A 15,073-nucleotide genomic window follows, 5' to 3' on the forward strand; every position below is an offset into this window, starting at 1 on the left:
TTTCTCCACTCTCTTCTCAGAGTGAGGTGCGCTTCCGGAAATCCTAGCCAGCTGTCCTGCCCCACCTCACAGCCCAGGTCGCTGCAAGGCCGACCGGCATGGCCGGACCATCTGTCATACCTTCCAGCTACCGGCCACCGGGCACCTTCACTACTCCCACCTCCACTGTCTGCTGCCTCTGTGAGTGTGAGAGTGTGTGCAAGTGAGTGTGTGTGAGCGAGTGAGTGTGTTGCTGCTCTCCCAAGTTCTTCAGACAGCAGGAGAGCCGCCATCTTTCCTGGAAACCCTGGACTGGAAATCATCTGGAGATGAGCTTGGGGACCGTGGGCGTCCCCACATGGGGACCCTTAGATGAATGGAGGAAGCAGAGCCCAGGCAGAGCCCTGGGCAGGGCCTGGGAGGTGATACCAGGAAGTCTTGCTCCTCTGACCTTGGCTTGGAGGCCAGCCGGAGTGAGCAGAGCAGGAGGTGCTGTTGCTGGGTATCAGGCCTGTTGGCACGCCAGCTTCCCTGTGCCGGACTGTCCTTAGCACAAGCTGTTCCCACTTGCTGAGCGTCACACCCTCACTCAGCCCACCGTCTGTGTCGCGGATGTTGGCCGTGAACAGAGCTCACTGCGTGTGTTCAATCAAAAGTTGGGGTGGATCGGGGCGTGGTGGCGCCCGCCCTATGGCAAAAGTTGGGGTGGATTTTAATTTTATTTTTATATTCAAGAAATGGAAACATGTATTTTTAAAGATTCTCCAAAACTCCAGGAGCCTCGAGAGCACTCAGTCAATCCCCTTAGAAGAAGACTCAAAGGAACTGGACCATTTTAGGGTCCTACGGAATGGGCCTGGCTTCAAGGGACTGGATGAAGGGACTGGACATGTTCCTGAGCGAGGCCATCCCGTGAGAGGCACGGTGTCTGGAGTCCCTTTGAGATACTCAGGGAAACAAATCCTCATTGGGCTGCAGGCAAATCCACACGAAGAGATCATCAGCTGATCCTGCATCCAGCCAGGGCAGGAAAAGACGGATGCTGTCCCTGTCTAGACCCCTGGGAGCCCTGGGGGTGGGGGTCCTGGTGGATGGCGCTCCTCAGTCCCAGGGGCTGTCCGGGACTTGAGGGTTCTTAGTTTTCCCCGCCTTTCAGTTTCTCGGCTGTCCCAGACACAGGCAGTGGTGTGGAAACTGCCATGGAGAGAAAGCGACCCCTGTCCCCAGGCCCTGCAAGCTGAAAAAAACAGTTAAGCTCTGCTCCTGCAAGCTGTTGGTGAGGCTGGTTTCCTCACCAGCCGGAGCCTGGGGTCCTGCCCCTCTCTTTGCTCTGGGGCATCTCTCTGTTCCTCTCCCAGTTGCACTCTCGTCACCTTCCTCGGGCATGCCTGGTCCCCTCATGGTGCTATGATCCTCAGGGTCAGGGTCTGAGCAGATTAGCCCAGCTCTGCTGCTCCAGCGGACGGCTGCTCGGGGCATAGACGGCTTTGAAGAGCAGCCAGGGTTCAACAGAGGGGCTGGACAGGGTCTGACGGCTGTGGGTCCGTGGGGATGTTGTCGCAGCTGGGGAGGGGACACCATTTGGATCCATAGCAGACCCTGGCTGTGGTCTCAACAATAAAAGTTGTGTGACCTGAGAATTTGTCTTTGCATATATGTTTTTTTTCTCTTTTTCTTTTGTTTTTAAATTTTTTTATAGGGCATGTGTGCTTGGCAGAGAGAGAGAAAAAGGGAGAAATCATCCCCCGGGGGAGATGACCACGCCACAATCCCTTCTCCTTGGGATTTCGAGCATGCATATGCATGCACCTGGCATGTTATACAAGCCGCTGGGTCTGGGACTTGAACCATGTGATCGACTCTGTGGGGTTCAGCCTCCTTAACCACTTCATCACTGGCTGGCCTTGTCTTTGCATGCTTTACTGGTGCCCTAGATAGAAAATGGAGACTGCAAGTCCAGGTGCCCAGCTAGCCTCAGTTGTGGGTCCTCCTCTTTGGGCTCAGTTCACGCAATCACGCATTTATTTACTTTTCCATTCACCTACCAGTGCCGACTCTGTGCCAGTCATTCGTGCTGGGCCAGGGGAACGAAGTGTGTGACAGTGTCCTCCAGAAACTGGGTCAGAACCCAGTGTGATGGAGACTGTGAGCTGAAACACAAAGAAGCCACCAGCCACACCCAGGGAAATCAGGGAAGGCTTCACCTAGGAGGCGAGGTTTGCAATGAGTTTTAAGAATAAGTTGAGTCTTCATAACCCAGGTGGGGGCAGGGGAGCAGCACTCAGGGCCTGTCCTTTTTTCTTCTTTCCTCTTTCTCTACCTCTGCCTTTGCTAGCTCAGCGAGAGGCATGTTTATAAGGAAGCTCCGCTGCTTACTCAGCTCTTTCCAGGGGAATTGATTGGGTGATCTCAATGGCCTCTTCGGAAAGACCCACCCCTTCTTGCTCTGCAGTTACTTTTCTTCTATTTAATGTAGCAGCCTCTGCCACTGTGATCCCACTGCAAACCTCTAGACCCTCAGCGTCAGCCTCCAGCCACAGCCACAGAAGTGTCCGGTCTGCCACTTGCGTCTGGACTTCGGACACCTTTGCTCTCTCACAATCAATGGCAGGGAGAATCTTTCCTTCGATTCTTTCCTGGCTTCATCTGCACGAGGAGGTATAAAGGAGGTGGCAGGAACCAAGCTCACTGAATTCGTAGTTGGGGTAATGCTTACCCACGGTAGAAAACCCCACCATCTCCCAGCGTTTCAATGGCTTAACGCAACCGGTGTCCACTTCTCATTCGCCTCTGGGTTCAGTGAGCGTGTTCTGATTAGTGGGAGACTTGCTTCCACGTGAATTTTCAGGGGCTCATATCTTTCTGTCTTGTGGCTTTGCCATCCCTACGTCATCTGCTTCCAGCCAGAAAGAAAACATGAAGAAGCCTCTGTTCTTCTGAAATCTTCTAACCCGGAAGCGATATGTACTGCTTCCACTCACCTTTTATAGGAACAAGCACGTCATGTGGCCCCACTTTGATGCAGTGAAACTGGAAAATGCAGTCGTTGGCCAGTTGTCCTGCAGAGATTGAGTCGATGCACTCATGCTGGAGGTCCCAACCATCTGCGTACTGGAGGAAGTTGGCAATATCCTTGGAAGCCAGGCTGATGGCAGAGTTAGGGCGTAGGCCATTTCTGTTCCTTTTTCCTTAGAAGCCAGGCCCTTTCCCTGCTCTCTCAGGCTTCCTAGGACTTAAATCAATAGGCTGGGATGGAGAGGGAGGGGTAGGGAATTAAGGTAGAGGGAAAGCAGAGTCTGGAGAGAAAAAGAAATATATATTCCTTGGCTCAGGACATCTACAGAGGCTGCAAAAATCACGAGGCTTCTCAAACTGATCCAGGATCTCCAGGGAGAAAAGTGTGTGTGTGTGTGTGTGTGTGTGTGTGTGTGTGTGTGTGTTTGGGGAAAGGGGACATGGTTGCAGTGACACTGTCTTATGTCCCTGGGTCCCAGGCATCTCCAAGTACCAGCCAAACTCCCTTGTTTTGTCAATTCTATTGACTATTAAGTTTCCCGTGGAATTACCCTGGGGAGGGTGAGGACAGCCAAGTGAGTGTGTTGGGGGAGCCGGGGGGAGAATGAGTCACCGAAAGCCCGCCTTGCTGGTGATCCAGCTGCCTTTGGGATTTGGTTAGATTCCTAGGGGCCATTGTTTTCCATAATTGCCCAGCGATGTCCTGAAGCACATGGAAGGACATTGGAAATGAGCTTGGAGGGCTCCTCCTACTGCCAACGACGAGGATCACGCTAACAGTGGGAACTGGCTGGGGCAGGCTCTGTGCCAGGCACCACGCTACACCCCTGGTTCGTATTATCTCCTGTATGCATGATGGTCCCACAAAGCAGGCACTGTTATTATCTGTACTTACAGATGAGGAAACAAAAGCCCAGAGGGGGAAAAAAAAGCCTCCCCAAACTACACAACGACTAAGTGGCAAGGTTGGACTTTGAAGCCAGGCTGTCCGATTTTAACAGCTCCTTTCCTGCCCTCTACGCAGTACTGCCTTCGAAAGAAAGGTGGAGTTCTCCTAGCCATGACCTTGTAGGGTCTGCCATCCGGCTCTGTGTATCTCTCCAGGAAGGGCAGGGTAAGACAGCTCCTCGGAGACGGCAGGGCACACCCCTCAGAGCATCACATGACCAAAGGCTTAGCCCATGCAGTTTCCGGAACCATGGACACGTGCATAATGAGCAGGCAGAACGTCTCCCATTGCCCCGTTGTCTCCCCAATTCCTGTTCTAAGTGGATGATTTGGGGATCCCCTCCCCCCAGCCATGATCAGCAGTCACCCAGGATACCACCAAATCTTCTGGATGTTAAGTGGGTGGCTCTGGGAGGCAGGCACATACCATTCATTCCCTACTCTACACTGGCCCAAGCTTCCCATACCTACTGTGGAAAACAAGCTGCCCAGTCCATACTAGTTTTACACTGGGTCTTCCCAGAGAACAGGGAGGACCATGCTCTATAGATGAGTAGCCCTGGACCATCCAGGAAGGAGCCTTCTGAGAAAAGTGATGGCTTAACCTGGTCTTTGGGCCACTACAGCCCAGCTACTTCCAGCAAGACATGGGATGCACACATAAGTGGATGCTGTCTCTGTCCAAGCCCTGAGACTCAGGAGAGGTTCTTCAGTTTTCATACAAGAAAGGAGACAGAGATCTACTTTGAATAATTCCCCTCAATTATACTATGTTGTAGTGGAGAGACCTCTGGAATTGGACTCAAACTACCTAGAGATACAAATTCCAGCTCTCTCACTTAATTAGCTATGTGATTTTGGGCAAGCCAACCTCTGTTTCCTTATATGTAAAATGAGTGTATCTATTCCACATTCGTTGTGAACTTAAAGGGGATGATCCATGTGAACATGCAGGGCAAAGTGACTGGCATATTGCTATTTCTCATCGAATGTTGAATTTGAAGCAAAAGGGCCAGATCCTTCTCTGCTAGAACTCTTCACTAAAGGGTAGGAGAGGGGAGTTTGGATACATCTGCATATGTTTGTCTGTATAAACTTTAGTCTTTTGGCAATGGACTGATTTTCCGTGGAGGTGATACTATTCCCTGGGGAAGATGGACGTTCTTGGTTGGTGGAGTTTCTAAATTTTGGACTGCCACTGAGCGGAGCTGAGCTCCTCCTGCTTTCTCCTGTTGATGGGGACAGGGTGACTGCCTGTCCCTGTAAGAATGCTTCTTCAGGAGAAGTTAGTGTCCTGTCTGGTAGACTTTGACTGCTCAGCTGATGCAATCAGGTGTTTCAGGATTGTGAGGACCACACATCTACATCCCCCATGGACTCTTGAATCTATAGCCATCTGGCTCCTGCCCCATCACATGAGCTCTCATGTGGCTATACCTGGTAGACATGTTTTAGTATTCATCTTATCGGAACTCTCTGCAGCCTTTGTGTGTTGAGTACACCCTAAAAAAAACTAATTAAAAAGAAAGAAAAGACTGTAGTTTCCCCATCCAATTTCTTTGCATTTTGTCAAAAATCAATTGAATATATTTGCGTGGGTATGTTTCTAGGCAGTCTATTCTGTTTCATTAATCTACATGTCAATATTTTCACTAACACCATTCTGTCTTAATTATAACAACTTTATAGTATGACTTAAAATTGGGTAGGGTGAGTTCTCCATGTTTATTCTTGTCCAAAGTTGTTTTGGATATCCTAGTTCATTTACATTTCCATATAAGTTTTGGAATCAGCTTGTCTATATTTGTAAATAATCCTTTTGCAATTTTGTTTGGGATTGTGTTAAATCAACAGATTAGCTTAGAGAGAGTTAACATGTTATATTGAGTCTTCCAATCCATGAACATGGTACGTCACTCCATTTATTTAAATCTTTGATCTTTTTCATCTAGGTTCTGTAGTTTTCAGCAGACAAATCTTGTACCTCTTTTGTTAGATTTATACGTAAGTATCTACATGTTAATGTATCATTTTTATTAAAATAACTATGTTTTTCAAAGCAAAGAACTAAGGAAAAGAGTAATACTGTTTTAAATTTTCACAAATCTCTTTAGAATCTAGGTTAATAAAAGAAACTAGATTCTCCTACTTGCATTTGTATTCAGTCTGTGGTGATATGTTGTTTTGGTTGAACTGCAATGAAGAAAATCTAATTTCATACAGATATGGATTTAGAAAATGGAAGAGTATCTTATTATAAGAGTCTTTTCAAATAGTTGTGACAATTTTTGATACTATACTCAAACCTGACAAGTAGTTTCTTAAAAGTTAATTACGATGTAGAATCTGACACTGTATCAATGGACTTCTGGTATTGGATTAAAATCTCTTAGTCTATATTGTACTCTGTTTTTTGACCATGCCTAATTGGTAGCATCGATAATTGGTAATTGGAAAATACTTGTTGTCTGAGTTATAAACATCTTCCAAATGTTATACATTTCATTATACAATATAAAAAATTACATATGTTAATATCAGCACTGATCTCATCAGAAAAGTCTTTTTAAAATTATTTTTATTAACTTTATTTTACTTATTTATTTTAATTTGAACAGAGAGGGACAGAGAGAGAGAGAGAGAGAGAAAGCAAGCTGCCAGGTCCAGAACTGGAACTGCAGTCAACTATGTGGTAGTCCAGTGCTCTTAACCATCATGTCACCTGCTGTCCACATAATCAGAAAATTCTTTAAAGGTTAGGAAGTTGTCAAGCTCATGGTGAAGGATGCAGATTCTCTAAAATTCTAATTTTCAATTAAAAACTTAAATTCTATCATTAGCGACAATATCGTAGGTTGTTTTCCTTAAGGTGACAGGCCCATTTCATTCATCACTGAGAAAACAATTGCCAAGTATCAAGTCTGAATAATCATAATCTTTCTGTCAATCTTCACGCAAGTAAAAATGCTGTTTTGTGAAAGAAGAGCTAGTTTGGTGTGCAGCTCAAAAATATAAGCGCTTTTCTGTGATACAAGCTTAATATTTTAGTTCGCAGCAAAAATATTTTATGCGAACTTCCCATTTTGTCACATGGAACGTTAAAAAGATATGTGTTCAGGGCTGAGATTTAAAAATAGTAATACTTTTTTTAAAAGTTTTTTGTCGTAGGGTATGTGTGCTCATCAAAGAGACAGAGACAGTGAGCAGAAAAGTGAGAAATCACTCCATGGGGGGAATGGCCACACTGCAATCCCATCTTCTCCTGGAATTTTGAGCATGCACTCACACATGCCTGGAGTGAGTTTCAAGTGGCCAGATCTGGAACTCAAACCACAGTCAGCCATGTGGGAGTCCAGCACCTTAACCACCACTCCATCTGCTGGCCCCTAAAAATATCGATAGTAATAATTTTTAAAAACCGAAAATTTTTACTGCTTCATCAAAGATTTCTTTTTAAAACAATTATGTATTTACTTTTACTTATCTGTTTTTCTTTTTAATTTGACCCGAGAGAGACAGAGAGAGGGAAAGTGAGAAAGCAAGCATAGTTGGTCTGGCACTCAAACGGTGGTCAGCCATGGGGGAGTCCAGTGCCCCAACCACCATAGCACCCGCTGGCCCCCATCAAGGATTCGTAAGTGAAATTGGCAAATATGTGGGGTGGACACATGACCACACATACAGTTTGGTGGCACTGCCTTGATTTGTGTTAAGGAGCCAGCCGTTTCATTATTCTTTTGTGCCACTGGTGTGAATGTCAACACAGTGAATAAGGCAAATGACATGATAGAACTATGAAAATAGTTTTGAGCCTATCAACCCCTGGAAATGTCTCAGGCATACTCTAGAGGTCACTGAACCCTACTTTGAAGACTTCTGTGTTAAACCATAGGAGACAAAAAAGGGAAATCAGCTGGTATTGATTTTGAATAGATACTTCTTGGAAATTCTATTGAAATCATGTATTTTTTCTTACCCTCACTGCTCACTCTTGGGGGAAAAGTGAAAAAAAAAATCTATTATCCAAAGAGGTCTAAATCTAGTCAGTTCTCTGCTGTGAGCTGAGTCTCATTGAAGAAGAGAAATGTTAACTTAATTGCAGTTTAATGAAGAGCACCGTGGGTGGGAAAAGAAAGAGTGATTGGGAATTTGTATTTTTCTAACTTCCTGGGCTTGATCCGTCCCAGGTGACTGCTCCAGTGCTCATTAGAAATGCTTCAATCATTCTCCCTGGGCTCAGGGAAGTATGGCAATGCCCTCAGTATCAGCCATGGAGTCTGGGTGGGATCTGCTTTGTGGTTGCAACTAGAAATCAGGAACTGACTGGTTACTCTCTGATAATCCCCCTAACTGGATGAACGGATGGCTCAAATTCAGCTGAATTCAACGAATGATCAAGGCACTTACTAAAACCGAGGACAGTATCAATTCTAGGAGCAGAGATTGAGGTTGGGTTAGAGAACACACATCTATGGATAATGTATCATAATATTGCCTTTCTCGTCCTTTCTGTCCTATTATTATTATTATGTTAATGTTTTTTGCCATTGGACACATACACTTGCTAGAGAGAGACAGAGACAGGGAGAGAGAAAGTAAGAAATCACCTCCCAGGGGAGATGGCCACACTGTAATCCTTTTTCCTCCGTTCTTGCGTTGGGATGTGGGGCACGCACACACCTGCACCTGGCGTGATTTTCATACTGCCAGGTCGGAGACTCAAATTGTGGTCAACCATGTTGGAGTCCAGCATCTGGACTCCATGCCACTTGCTGATCCCCCTAGGCATTTTTTTTTTAAGTTTAATTGTCTTTGTAATGTTGTCATTTAACTCTCATACAAGTGGAAATAATTCTGAAAACTATAAACTTAACAGAAAAGGCACCATTTGTGTCAAGCTCTGCGTTTCAAGCTCATCACATCGCCACATGCTTTGTCTCATTTAATTGCTGAATGTCATTATGAAATAGGCACTGTTAGGGAAAAAGAACCACATTAACTCCCATCATCTAGAGGTAAATATTGTTAGCATTTTGGTAAAATCTGAGACTATATGTCTTTAGATAGACAGCCACAGTTTCCTATCAGTGGGGTCATATTACACAGATTATGCTGTATCTTTATTTTTCTTAATAATATGAGGTGAATATCTTCCCTGGGAAGTTAGGTATTCTCATTATTTTTAACAGTTTCAGAGCATTTCATTATATGGACCTATACATTCACCTACTGAGCCGTCGGAAGAGTCCTGACGTATTTTTCGACGTTTTTCTCTGCAAAAATGCATCATGACTTTTCTGACGACCCAGTTTAAGTGGGTCAATTCTTTTTAAGGTTTAATTATCTCTTTCTTCTGTGAGCGAACAGGGTACATGCAGCCCAGTCAGGGTCCTGTTCCCTGACCCACCCCAGCCTCAGCCAGTCCTGGGTCATGAGCACGTGCAAACACGACCTCGTCAGGGCAGTCTCCAGACAGAATCATGTGGATCAGTCTTGCAGAGCATTATGTTTTATTGCTGTGCATCTGTCCCTCTCCCTACCCTCAACTTAAAAATAAAAATAAAAATAAAAAGTTTACTTATTTCTTCTATGAGTGAGTGGCGGAGAGAAGTACCCTTGATAGGGTTGTCATACCATGATCCGCCCTCAGCCTCAGGCAGCTTGGCTCATGGGCACATGCACATGCCTGACTCACTCAAAGAGGTCCCAGGGCATGAACCCCAGGACCTTTGCCATGGGGTCCAGCTACATGACTGCTGTGCCACCACCCAGCCCCAACACATGGTCAGCCACATGACTTCGCTTCTACTCCTCCTGCAGGTAATATCTCCCATCCCATGCTTCCAAGAATGATGAAAGCCAACATAAAAGAACATAGGAATCTGTTCTTATACGATATCTATGTGCGCTGCCCACATGGGCAAGAATTCTTTTATTCATTTAACAAGTATTTTTGAACATCTACCATGAGGCAGACAGTGAGCTAGGGATGTAATCATGAGAAAAGCAGTATGATTCCAGCCTTCATGGAGCTAAACATGGAATAAAACTTAAAAATTTGCCATTCATGGGGACAAGCAGTTAGTATAATGGCTATGTCGTTGGACTCCCACGTAGTCTACTGGGGTTCAAGTCCTGGACCCGGTGGCTTAAACTCATGCCAGGTGTGTGTGCGTGCATGCCCAAGATCTCGAGAGAGAATGAAGGAGAAGGGATTGCGGCATGGTCAGCCCCCCTGGGGGGTGATTTCTCGCTTTCTGTTTCTCTGTCTCTCTCTGTCTGTCTGGCAAGCGCACATGCCCTATAGCAAAAACCTCTCCAAAAACAAAAAGAAAAGAAAAAATAATCTGCCATTCATGCGTGAAGAAAATGACATGGAGACATGAGCACCTATAAAAAGATCTTCCCTGGTGTAGTGGTGGTAGTGATGGTCGTGGTGGTGGTGGTTGGAGGTCATAAGAAGAAATCAGAGAAGGCTTCTTTGAAGAGGGGCTATTGGAACTAAGATCTGAAGGTGAGGAGGGAGTCACTGTCTGGTAGGAGGGACTGAGGGACTGAGTTCCCACTAGAGAGTGAGTCTGCCTCTCTTGTTTCATCCTCAGTGGGACCATCCTGCTGGGAAAACCTACCACCATTGCTCACACAAAGGCCATCCTGCCTTTCTGCCTGGGCTTACTGTTCTCCCATGTCTTTTCTCCAGAGGCAGGAGGCACACAGCTTGAAGAACCAATCGGGAACCAGCAGTTAGCGTAATGGCTATGTCGCTGGATTCCCACGTAGTCGACCGCGGTTCGCATCCCGGACCCGGTGGCTTAAAACTCACGCCGGGCACGTGTGCGTGCGTGCCCAAGATCCCGAGAGGAGAATGGAGGAGAAGGGATTGCGGCGTGACCATCCCCCCTGGGGGGTGATTTCTCGTTTTCTATCTCTATGTCTCTCTCTGTCTGTCTGGCGAGCGCACGCGCCCTATAGCGAAAACCTCTAAAAAAAAAAAAAAAAGAACCAATGAAGGCTGCTGGAGAGGTTGAACCCAATGAATGAGAGGGAGACAGTGCAGTCAGATGCTGCTGTCCCAGTGAGCAGGGACCCGTGCCTGTTCATGTATGTCCGAGATGTATACGTATTAAGTGTGTGTGTGACTCTCAGGGCCGGTAGTAGGTGTGTTACTGCACCAGCTCTCAATGTGTGGTGCCCTGACCAGACGATCAGCGTGCCCTTGGGCTAGGCCGAGCAGTCTGTATTTTAACAAGCCCACCTGGTGATTGTGAGGCAGGGTCAGGCTTGAGAAGCACTGCTTAGAGGACGTGTCTGAATGCACCTGTGTGTGCGAGGCTTGGGGCGATTTGACTTGCAGGTGGATGTTTGCATGCAGGCATCCTCGTGGCAGGAAGTGTGCTCCGTTTCCCTTCACCTGGTCCTCTCCGGCACTCCTGAGATGAGGGCGGGCGGTCTGGGGCACTTTGTGATATTGTGATGATCATGATGGTAGCCAGATATGTCTCCAGCCGGGCCTCTAGTCCTAGCCAGTCCCTGGGGAGAGAAGCCACAAGGCACCTGCCGTTTATCACAGGCAGAAATCTAATCTGAACAGAAAGCAGGAGGTTCACACTGGGAGAGTGAGAGAAATGGCTGATTCAGAGTGGAAAACACCTCCTTTAGACAGACTGCTGGGACAGAGGAGACAAGTTCTGCCCACCACCTGCTAGTGGCCCCAGGTTTGTGGAGAGAGATGGAGAAGCCAGGGGTGGGGGCAGGATCTCGCTCCATAAGGAGCAGGTGGGGGATTGGGAGCTGAGGGAGGTGTCCTTGCGTCACAGGACTAGGTACAGAGGGAGCCCTGTGCTGCGGGACCTTCCCAAGGGAAGGGGCCAGGAGTTTAGAATGCCTGGAAGCCGTGAGCCAGGTCATGCCTTCGCCAGACAAACCCCCAAGCAAGTGCCACTTCCCAGATTCCAGTGCTGGCCCTACCACTTACCAACTGAGTGACTTTGGAAGGTCACTTGCACTCTTTCAGGCTCAGCCCCCCTGTCTCTGAAATGGGGATAATAACAGGATCTATATCAAATATGTGGTATGAATTAAAAGAGGTGCCAAACGTGGATGGATTAGCACTGCACCGGGCTCAGCGCTGGCTGTTTGCATGCCTTTCTCGAAGCCTCTCCCACCCAGAGAATTACACTCAGCTCTCTGGTTCTACTCCGTGAGCCAGCCCCATGAGGCAGAGTGAGTTGCAGAATCCCCCAGACGGGCTTGGGGTCAGCGGCTCTTTCCTCCCTTCTGGGACACTCAGTTTCTGGAGCACCTGAAAGGCCTGGACAGGGGCATGTTCCCGTGACCCCCCACAGGCCCCGCTGGCTCTCATCACTGCATCCACTAGACCTTAGACCCTAACAGTCTGCCACGGGGTGGGTTTCAGAGGACAAATGGGGGTAAGTACCCTCTCACCCTCAGGCCATTGTGCAGAAAAGTGTATGGCATGCAGGTTCTGGTGCCTGGTGCAGGGCAGGTACGTACTAGGGCTCATGGCTTCGGTCAGCATAAAAAAGTCAAGAAATGAATTTTTACTGAACAATTGGCATTGCCGGGCACTGGTGTCTTAACGTGTGTTATCTCAATCAATCTCCACAACAACCCAATGGACTAGGTAATAAATATCAGGAATACCATCATCTCCTTTGGATTTTAAAGCTAGTTATTTCTTCCATGAGTGGGGGAGACGGAGAGAGGGAAAGAAAGCTCTCTCATCCCTAATGATATCTGAACACCGCAACGTGCCCCCAGATTCAGCCAGCCCCAGATCATGGGCCCATGCATGTCAAGAGTCCTCAGGGAGTGGGGTTAGCAGGTGGCGTGGTGGTTAGGGCGCTGGACGTGGCCGGCCACGGTTCAAGTCCTGGACCTGGGAGCTTGCTTTCTCACTGCCCCCCCCTGTCTCTCTCTGGTCAAATTAAAAATAAAATGCATGAATAAATAAAATTAAATAAATAATTCTAAAAAAAAAAAAAAAAGAGTCCTTAGTGAGGTCCCCAAATGTGAACTCGGAACTCTCCCATGTGAGTCATCCTCCCAGAGTGTGCCACCAACCAGCCCCCTCCTTAATGCCATCTTAATAGATGAGGAAATTGTGCTCAGAGAGGTTTAGGAACTGTCCAAGACCTGCAGGAATGAAACGTCAAATCCTGGATTCTGATCAACGATCGCGTCCGCTCACGCTCCTACCCTCACACTGCCTGCCAAAAGAACCGTGTTCTTAGGCATGGAAACTGCAGGCTGCCTTATCGATCTCTCCGTTGACTGGGAATTATTTGCCAAGGAAATAAATTTACCAAACTGGTTCACTTGTCCCCTCTGACCACAGGAGAGTCCCTCCCACTCCCCGACCTTGACCCCTCCTACGCCAAGCAAAATCCCTTCTCCCTTGTTCAGGCCTCAGCCAAGGGCAGCTGGGAGCATTTAAACAGCTTATCCCAGGACCAGCCGCTCTGAGGAGAATGGGAAACTAAAAATAAAAGCTGAGTGGTGTCTCTGAGGCCTCCTCCAGTGATAAAAGGGGGCTGGACTTTGAGAAGAGAGAAAGGCAGCAGAACCCAGACCGGCTGGGCCTCCTTGATGTAACGCCTGGGGGCTGGTCTCTTCCAAGCCAGGTCTGCTTTCTTATAAGCACAGCAGAGGAGGGGGTCCTCATGTGATGGGGAGGTCAGTGCCAAAGGTCTCCCATGAAGGCACCAGCCCCATCCTCCCTCCCCTCTGCTGGTAGAAGAAGTGGATAAGACAAACCAGCCCCGATAGAAACTTACAAAGCCCTGTTCCATCCCAACAGGACTTTTTGAACCTACGGAGTAATTAGTCTGCAAGTCCCACACATCTCCTTCCTGCTCTGCCCAGCTCGACCTCCTCCTTCGAAGGTCGCCTCTTGCAGGAAGGTGATCAGCCCCGCTCCCTATTCTCTTAGATGCCCTCGGTAGTTGCACCCTTCCTGGGATCGCCAGCCCGCTGGAGTCCATGACTTTGTTGCTATTTTGAACAGTTGTTCATGCAGTTAGGAGCGAATGTGTTCTCTCACTCCGCAGGGAAGATGCAGACACCCCGAGAGCTGGATGGACAGGGGGAGGAGGCCTGGACCAGTGCTCAGAGGACCTGCTCTGGTCCCGACTGCACAGATAAGCTGTGAGTGTGACTCTGAGCACGTCGGTTCCACTCTCAGGGCCTTGGACCCCCGACGTGTTCAGTGTTCTCCAAGGTCACGCCAGCTCCTGTGTCTGATTCAGGACTGTGCACACAGACATCCCGGATCTTTGGGAAAACTAGAGTTTTTCTGATCTCTCCTCCCACGTGTGTCTCTGGCCCAAGCTGCTGCGACTTACACACACTGTGTGGTCTAAGACTTCAGGTCTCTCATGCTGTCTGTGAGTCATGCCTGAGGCAGCCCATGGGAGAACTCAGGGGGACTCTTAACAGGCAGATGCCCAGGCCCTGTCCCTGGAGACCATGATTCAGCGGCCCGGATGGGCTTTCATTCACTCACTACTGTGAAGGTCCCTAGCTTTACATAGAAGACAACTGCCATTTTACTTGCTATGGTCTGGGGACTGGGAATTTGGTCAAGGTCCGGTGGAGCAGTTTCTGGCCAAGGTCATTCCAGCGGCTGCCTTCAGGTGGGAGCTGGGCTGAGACGGGAGTGTCGGCAGTGACTTTAGGCTTCTCTCCATAAGGTCCCTCGCCCGCAGGGTAGACTGACTTGTCCTGAGGCAGTTGGCTTCCAAGAGGCAGCCTTCCAAGCATCGAAGGCAGAAGTCCAGCTGCCCTTAGGACGGGGCATGGTTCTACCTCTTGGTGTTGCTCAGGACAAGTCCGGGCGCCAGCCCGATGGAAAGGGAGAGAAAACAGACCCCGCTTCTCAGTGGGAGGAGTGGCAGTTTCATTGCGGAAGGGTATGAGGGACAGGGAGATAGAGCTGAGGTCATCTTTGGAAATACCACATACTGTGTCAGCCACACGATCCAGATGAGTCTGATGTGCATGAGTTGTGCGAGCCAGGTGCCCGGAAGCCTGCTTTCTACCTCCGTCTTTCTCCTTCCTGTCAAGCGAGGGGTGACACCAGACTGCTCACCCACAGGGGACTGATTCCTGC

The 15,073-nt window shown here is 48.2% G+C and overlaps 1 protein-coding gene across 1 annotated transcript in view; it reads left to right on the forward strand.

The window, feature by feature from the left end:
* Positions 1-1,211, forward strand: part of TMPRSS13 (transmembrane serine protease 13) — a 34,421-nt gene extending 33,210 nt beyond the window's left edge. The window contains exon 14 of the mRNA XM_006148853.1: positions 21-1,211. Within this exon, the coding sequence (XP_006148915.1) occupies positions 21-47 (27 nt within the window). The 3' untranslated portion in view covers positions 48-1,211. The remainder of the gene's footprint in view (positions 1-20) is intronic.
* The last annotated feature ends 13,862 nt before the right edge of the window (positions 1,212-15,073 follow it).

This window comes from Tupaia chinensis, unplaced genomic scaffold (assembly GCF_000334495.1).
Source record: "Tupaia chinensis unplaced genomic scaffold, TupChi_1.0 Scaffold000247_1, whole genome shotgun sequence".
Lineage (NCBI taxonomy): Eukaryota > Metazoa > Chordata > Mammalia > Scandentia > Tupaiidae > Tupaia > Tupaia belangeri.